Source organism: Pelodiscus sinensis, chromosome 17 (assembly GCF_052426305.1).
Source record: "Pelodiscus sinensis isolate ZL-2025 chromosome 17, ASM5242630v1, whole genome shotgun sequence".
NCBI lineage: Eukaryota > Metazoa > Chordata > Testudines > Trionychidae > Pelodiscus > Pelodiscus sinensis.
In genome coordinates, this window is record NC_143068.1 from 21,521,698 (window position 1) to 21,529,513 (window position 7,816).

The 7,816-nt window shown below is 44.6% G+C and overlaps 1 protein-coding gene across 1 annotated transcript; it reads right to left on the reverse strand.

Moving 5' to 3' along the window:
* Positions 1–1,589: 1,589 nt before the first annotated feature.
* CEBPB (CCAAT enhancer binding protein beta) lies at positions 1,590–6,523 on the reverse strand. The gene is made up of 2 exons (XM_075901210.2): positions 4,281–6,523; positions 1,590–2,082 (listed from the first exon to the last, which is right to left on the reverse strand). The coding sequence occupies exon 1, from the start codon at positions 6,296–6,298 to the stop codon at positions 5,318–5,320; it is 981 nt and encodes a 326-aa protein (XP_075757325.1). The 5' UTR covers positions 6,299–6,523; the 3' UTR covers positions 1,590–2,082; positions 4,281–5,317.
* Positions 6,524–7,816: the final 1,293 nt, after the last annotated feature.

Sequence of the window (7,816 nt, forward strand, 5' to 3'; positions counted from 1 at the left end):
ATACTGATGGGGAGTCAGAATTAGGATGAACTCAGCGGTTTCAATAGATGGGAACTCATGAATGAATTTGCTCTGGCTTTAGTCCATGTGGAATGACACCTCCTAAAATTGTCTGTTGAACTTCAGGTTTAAACGTATCCAGAAATTCAAAGTGAAACGTGATTGCAGCTTCACTGAGCTTTGCATCAGGACCATATGGAACCACGTATTTCACATGAATTTGCTGCCAATCCAAAATGAGATCTAATCTGTGTTTACGTAGGGCACCAGTCACTATAACAACGGTGGTGCTCATCCACCCAGCCTAGACTGAAATGAAGTCCAATTCCACCTGAAAGATTAGGAACCTCAAGAAACATTTTGGTAGATGTTATTTGAATTTGTACCAATGCCAAGGGAACCTGCATGTCTTTGCATTCTATTGCAAACACTTCCCATGGCTCTAGTTATGAAGTATCTTTGGAGCTCATCGAAAGATTTTCAAAGGAAAATTTATCAAACAAAGAGAGCCTCTTTTCCTATTCATGGACTACTTGCCAACAGAGAGCCAATTTCCTCAAATATATTTTCTGTTCAACCTTGTCAATATGTTTATTTTTTACTTGTTTTAACTTTATGGACTGATCACAAATATTCAGAATTTGAGCTGACTTGTTTAGTTATGGTTGATTAGTTAACTTTGTGGTGTTTTTGTTCCCTGATTGGATAAGCACATTTCAGCCCAAATACATGTGGTTGTGTGTGAATTTTGGTGCATGCAAATTTGAAACACATCCATTTGTTTCTCGAATAGTTGCACAAAGCAAACATAAAAGGGTGCAAACAGGATTCACTGGAAAATCTACAGGATTTTGTTTACATTATTTCATTCAGCTCTATTGTTTAGGAGGATTTATATATAGCAAAAGAAGTTAGGACCCATTTCATCACTGCCGTCTACATGCTGTGTAGTAATTTGTCTTACACCATCGCAAACTGGATGCAAATCTTACCCTTCTGGATTATTCATGTGCTGCACTCACTTTGTATTTATGTGACTGACTGCAAAAGGTGCAGAGAAATAATTGGGCCCTGGAAATTAAAATATAAATATAAGTGATGAGATATAATCTGGCTTGCAAATATTGTTTTCAGTTTCTTAAAGCAGACGTTATTTTGAGTTGCAGCATCCTTCCGTCTAATTTAGAATGACTGTGATTGCAAAGGCAAATCTCTGTCATCAAAACTCAAGTCACGCTGCCTCATTTATAGTTTCCTTGGGCAGTTTTGTAGATATTGGATGGATATCACACAATTTCAAGAAGACAAACCCATTGTTGTTAAATTAATATACAACTGACCCTTCCAATAATCCTTTTGTGCATGTTTGTAATTTGTAAGATTGTGTTTATTAGTGTGACACAGGAAAAAATGAAGGCAGACACAAACAAGGGTACTTTTTAACAATAACTCCTACTGCTGCAAATGGAGGGCAATGCAAATTAAGCATATTTAGAACATGAAGCAACAGCACATAACATCAGCAAAGCAATGCAGAAAACTATTGCTAAAGTATCTGTAACACACAGATGCTGCAGTGACAAATGTGCTACAAGGAATACAGATTGACAGATAACGTATTTAAAAGTTAAAACTTGTTGGTATTTTAAATTATATTCATTTAAACAATGCATTTTGAGGAATGGATTTTCTGCTGTGGAACTAAATACTGTGGAATCCACATGGCATAGCAGGTTCAGAAGTGGAATTTAGAGCCCTTTAGGAACAGAATGTCTATGGCAAGGATTTGATATTCTCATTAGGAATATTTTTTTTCTAAAGATGGGGAAATTCTGTTGTCTCCTTCCCCAGGCCAACCCCATTGGGACAGCAAGGGCAACCTATTAGAAATCAATAATCCATTTTAACAATAACTTGGAAAAAATGAGTGACTGGTCCATGCATTTTTCAAAGGAGATGAGATTGTGCTCATGGGTCTGATTGTGTTCTTTACTTCAATGGGAGTTTTGATTGTATATGGACTCCAGGATCACACCCCAAGATGTATTTAGTTACTCCATGCGCATCCTCAACCCAGAGAAGCTGAAGAAACAGTGCAAAGTGAAAAGTGAGGTTTTCAATCAGCAGAAATGTATATTTCATGCTACTCAATATTTGAGAATGAGCTAGGTTTAGATAGGGAAGGTCCCCATTTCCCTATGGTCACCGTACTTGGATGGATTGCGCACATTGCTTTGTTTGTTTCTGGCTTCTGTTTTTTCCCCATATAACAATCTCTGTATGTTTTACACTAGGAAATCTTTTAACTATGAGCTATTTTTTCTGAACAATAATATTCCATGACCTATACATATCTAAAAGCACCACAAAGGTGCTAAACTGTAAGATAGGTGGCTGGATAAAACACACAGAACCAGGGACTAATCCTGGCTTTGACACAGATGCCCTTTGAGGTCTATGTCAAATCACAATATTTTGCTTCAGTAGGAGGTAGCACCTACCTCCCCAAAGCTCACTGTTGCTCTGGTACATCCCAGCTGAGTTGCACAAGGTCCAAATTAAGGGAGGCATTCAATTCTGGAGCAGTAATCCAAGTAGCCATTATAATAGTTGGCAAAGGTGCTGAAAATAGGGTGCAGCTCCCCCCTCCTGGATTGCAATGGTTTCCATTATAAACAGGGTTTACAGTTTAGTTCACTGGCTCTCAGCACCCCCACAATATATATTTTTTTCGCCAGCATCCCTGTCAATCTGTCTTGATTATAGCTGTGTGAATCTTAATTAAATTACCGCAAGTCTAGGTTTAAGACAACAGGTTAGCCCATCCATCTCTGGTGCAACGCCACTGCACGAATTTGGTCCACTGATTCATGATATTTTAAATAAATAGTAGGATCTTTAATATGCCTTCTCTTTCAGCTCCCTGTCCTCACCCTCCCTTACAGAGATTTGGATGAAAATGTTGTCCTTTATATGTGAAATAAGTTATGTTTCAGGGGATATTTCCAGCTCTTCAGCAACTCTAAAGCCAGCAGTTCTCATATGTAAATGGAGCCATTACTTACAAGTTTGATAACAAATGGGCCTTTGCTGCAGAGAGGAGAACAAGATTTAAATATTAGGATAAATTTTGTAACTAGGAGAACAGTTCAACAAGTGGTAGTGGGAGATTGTGGAAATCACCTTCACTAGGTAGATTTAAGGCAAGACCTTACATCCATCCAACTTGCAAGAAGCTAACCTACCACAGTGCAGGATAGGAGGGTTAATTGCATAATCCAAAAAAGTCTAATTCTAGGGGCTAAGAAAACTGCAAAGCAAAAGGGAAACACAGCTGCATTGGGTCTAATTCCACACTCCTATCTCTTGCATAACGCCTGGTGGGGGCTATTGGAGATTTGCATGAACAAAGAATTTACTTGATTAACTCCACTGCAGACTCTAGTTTTCCCTGCCCAGATAAGACTGCAACTGAAAATTAAAAACAACTCCCTCGTTATACTACATATTTTTGAGTAAAATCAATATCCATAAACACCAAATTCAAGGCTGCTCCATACCCATTCCCAATCACTATCCTTTACAGTACAGCATAAAACAAGTTCAGATCCATTACCATTAAGGAAACAGAACATTTGCATCCTACTGTAAAGTACAGCTATAGAAGGATTAAGGAAGTTCTTTCCTGGTAGTTTTTGACATCTGGATTTAGAAGATGGATGTGCATAGAGTCTGTCTAGTATGCTGGAAAATGCTGAATAAGACCTGAACATGTACCCAACTCCCAGCACGTAATCAGCTCTAGGCTGTAAAATAATATTTTACAGGCAAGTACACAAAAGCAAACTACAGAGAGCCAAGACATGTGCAACTCACAGACCTCGACAAATCCCACATCTGCTAGCAGAGTCTCTGTTATCTTTGTCACAAAGTCCTTAGGGCTCTATACATACATCCTCCTATACCCAATCTTTTACCCAAACCACACACCTGACCCATTCACTACCATCACCACCGCACTCACCTTTCAAGAACTCAACTGTATCAGCAGCATTTTTTAGAAACAGTTTTTAAAAAGAAGGCTCAGTAGGAAATTATAGGGAGCATTGTCCACACATTTCTCACTGAGCCTAGTTATGTGAGAGGTCCCCAGTTCATAGCCATCCAACACAAAAATGACATGTTATCACTGTTCATTGCTGTAAAACCCCCAGCATCAGAAATACTGAGTCATGAAACTGAGAGACTACAAAAACTTGAGCTTTAAAGAAAAATCCCACCTTATTTCAAGCTTTCTCCTTCTCTTTTTCTTTCCTCCAACCTCTCCCCTGCTTTAATCTTGTCCTTTGCTTGGAGAGACTTTGTCAAACATTTTTCATGGTTTGAATGGGGAGAGTTATTAGTATTTCAGAAAAACCCAAGCAGAATTTAACTCAAGGGGTTAGAGGAAATTAAGTGAGGCAGCAAGAGGGAACTGGCTGTGGTTCCCACATCTGGTCTTCTCTGGTTCTCTCATTTTTTTTTCTTTTTTGCTGAGTCACAGAGAGAGTCAAAAGGCCAACAAAATGATTCCTGACACAGCCAGATCTAGCTGGCATTTGAACTGATTTCATTCTGGCGTTAAAGTGCCTTTAAAATAAAACAAGTTTCCTTTCTTTCTTTTTTCCTAGCCATAAAGTTTATTAAAATTGTTCATTAATGCTTCAAATGTAGCAAGAATGTCTATAGATCCCAAAATATACATATGTATTTTCGTATAGAAATAGAATTATTCTTTATAATAAAAAAAACCGCAGGAACATCTTTAACAGATTACTCAATCCATGACTGACAGTTACACGAGATTGCATCATGTGTACGCAGCATTCCCAGCCATGTTTAAAGGGTTGCATCATTCTCTGCTTTTTCTCTCGCTCTGTTTTAAATAACACGAACATTCAACAAACTCTGCACAGACAGAGGAAGGGGAAGGGTGCCTCGGTGGGGTTGTAACATTACAAAAAAATTACCATCGGCAACTGTCATTCCGCCACAAGATGCGGAGGGCCCTGGCGCCCGCCAGGGGAGTCCCCCTCCTAGGACCAACACTCAGGCTGCGGCGGAAGTTTCTTCCACCGGATTGCAAAGAAAAAAAAAAGACAAAAAAAAACAAACCAAACCTTTAAGTCTCTCCCCGTGTCTTCCCCAGCCCCGGTCCAATCTGTCCTCATAGAGGGGGGAAAGCAGCTACCAGACCGCCCCCTCCCCCATCCTTCCTCCCCAGTTTCTCCCCCTCCAGCCCCAACCACTGCGGCTCTAGCAGTGTCCAGCGCAGGGGCTAGCAGTGGCCCGACGTGGCCAGCAGGGGCTCGGGCAGCTGTTTGAACAAGTTCCTGAGGGTGCTCAGCTCCCGGGAGAGCTGCTCCACTTTCTTTTGCAGCCGCTCGTTCTCGGCGGTCAGTTCCAAGACTTTGTGCTGCGTCTCCAGGTTGCGCATTTTGGCTTTGTCCCGGCTCTTGCGCACCGCGATGTTGTTCCGCTCCCGGCGAAGCTTGTACTCCTCGCTGTGCTTGTCCACGCTCTTCTTGCTCTTGTTCTTGGAGCCCAGCGGCCCGGCGTAGCCCGCTCCGCCGCCGGACTTGGAGGAATCGGACGGGTTGGGGGTGCCGGGGGGGCTGGAAGAGGACGAGGTGGACAGGTTGCCGCTGCTGCCGTTTGGCACCGACTGGTAACCGAGGTAGGAGCGCATGGTGCTGCCGTAAGGGGAGGACATGCCCCCTGCGCCCGGCCTGGCGCCCCCTTCTTCCTTCAGGGACCCTTTGCAAGAGTCCAGGGACTCGAAGACCGGCTCCACTTTGGTCTCCACGATCTGGGACGGGAAGCAGGGCAGCAGCCCGCCCGGCTTATGGGCCTGGCCGGCGCCCGGATGGCAGTGCCTGGCCAGGCTGATGTAGGTGAAGTCGGGCTTCTTGCCGCCGCCTTTATAGTCCTCGGCGAAGAGGTCGGAGAGGAAATCTTGGCTGGCGCCGCTGCTGCAGGGAGGCTCAAAGTTGCCCCCTGCTGCTGCTGCAGGCGGAGGCTGCGGCGGCGGCGCCTGGGATGCTGCTAAGGGGTCCAGGTAAGGGCTGAAGTCGATGGCTCTCTCGTGGTCCCCTACGGTGAGCTCGGTCATGGAGCGGCCCCCTGCCGCCCGCGGGTGCAGCTTGCTCAGCGCAGCCAGACAGTCCGCCTCGTAGTAGAAATTAGCTACTTCCATGGATTTAAAGGCGGGTGGCTGGATAGGGAGGCATGCTGGGTCCCAGGCCACCAGGCGTTGCATGAAAGCAAAGGGGAGTGCAGGGAGGAGGAGACAGCGCAGGGGGCCCCCCAGCCGCGGGATCAAGCTGCCGAAGGTGATGCGGGGGCCTCCAAATCCTGCCTCGGTCTCTGGGCTGTGCTGCCCACCTGGGCTGGCTCAGATCCGGCGGCGGCTGCTTCTCTTTCTCCGGACCATCTGGTTCTAGGTCCGAGTCCTAAAGTCTCTGACTTAGGAAAGTTCCTTTGCTGTTATTTATAGGGGCGGTGGATCCCATGGCAACAGGGACGTCACTGGCTGGCTGCCTGCCACATGGTGCACACTTTGTACAGTTGTACCGAGTGCCTCTCGCTCCGCAGGAGGCACTTGGCGTGTGGGACTCTGACCTCGTCATTCACCGGGGAAGCAGGGCAGGCGTCGCAGCCAAGGGGGCTCGTTTTCACCCTCAAGGAAGGGAGGGAAGATTTGGGCCAGAGACAGGGACTACCGCCTTATACTTTTGCCAGCTGCTGTCACATCTATAGGCGATGTCACTGGACTATAATCACTCCTGATGGGACCTTCCGACATGGACACAGTAGCTCACACAGGGGGACGTTGCATCTGCCCATGTATCAATATGGACTAAACCCTTTTGCCCCTCTCCTCCCATCTAATATGTCCTCAGAGAGGAGGGGGAAAAGCAGATACCAGATTCCCTTCCCCCCCATCCTTCTTCCCCAGATTTCAGCCTCTTTCCCCTGATTCCCCAATGCAAACCACTGGGTGTCCAGCTGTGGGACTAGCAAATGGCCAGATGTGGCTAGCAAAGGCCAGTAGGAGCTGGGTCCATTGCATCTAAGGCTTATGATATCTGTAGATTTCGTCTGTAGATCTCAACCTGTTTTACTGAGGTGGGTGAGTGTCTGTATCCCCATTTTACATATGGGGAAATTAAGGCACAGAGGTTAAGGGATTTGCCCAAGATAACTTAGCAAATCAGAGGTAGAGCCAGGAATAGAAGCCAGATCTTAATACCAATTCAATGCTCTGTGAATTTTATGGAGCTGGCAAGCAGAATTATCCCATACAGACACATTCAGAACTAGCTTGCCACAGTGGGTGTAAAAAGCATGTGGTATTGGGCGCAAACCAGGGTAAGGCACTGCCTCAGAAGAAGACCAGCAATTAGAAATGGTAGGCAAATCCAAAACTCCCCCATCACCTCTGTGTGCAGGGCTGACGGCCTTAATGTTTGGCCTGGCATGTTTGCCTTATGTAGTATGTTGCAATTGTCAGAGTACACAAGTGATATGGAGTTTGTGCTCTTGCAGCTGTCTTTAAAATAAACGGGGGAAAGTGAGATATATTTGTGTCAAGGGACAGGATGCAATGATTTATTAATATATTAATGTATAAAGTAGCATTGACTTGGAGAGGCAATGGTAAATTTGTAAGAATAAATTTTTATGCCTATTTTAATTAAAGACACCCACTTTGGGAATCAAACTTGCATTTTCCCTGTTACTCCCACATTTAAGGAACTGTATTTAAAATAAATGG

Bases quoted from the DNA above. Each gene is read 5' to 3' on its own strand.
- CEBPB (XM_075901210.2), bottom strand. From the start codon at position 6,298: ATGCAACGCCTGGTGGCCTGGGACCCAGCATGCCTCCCTATCCAGCCA.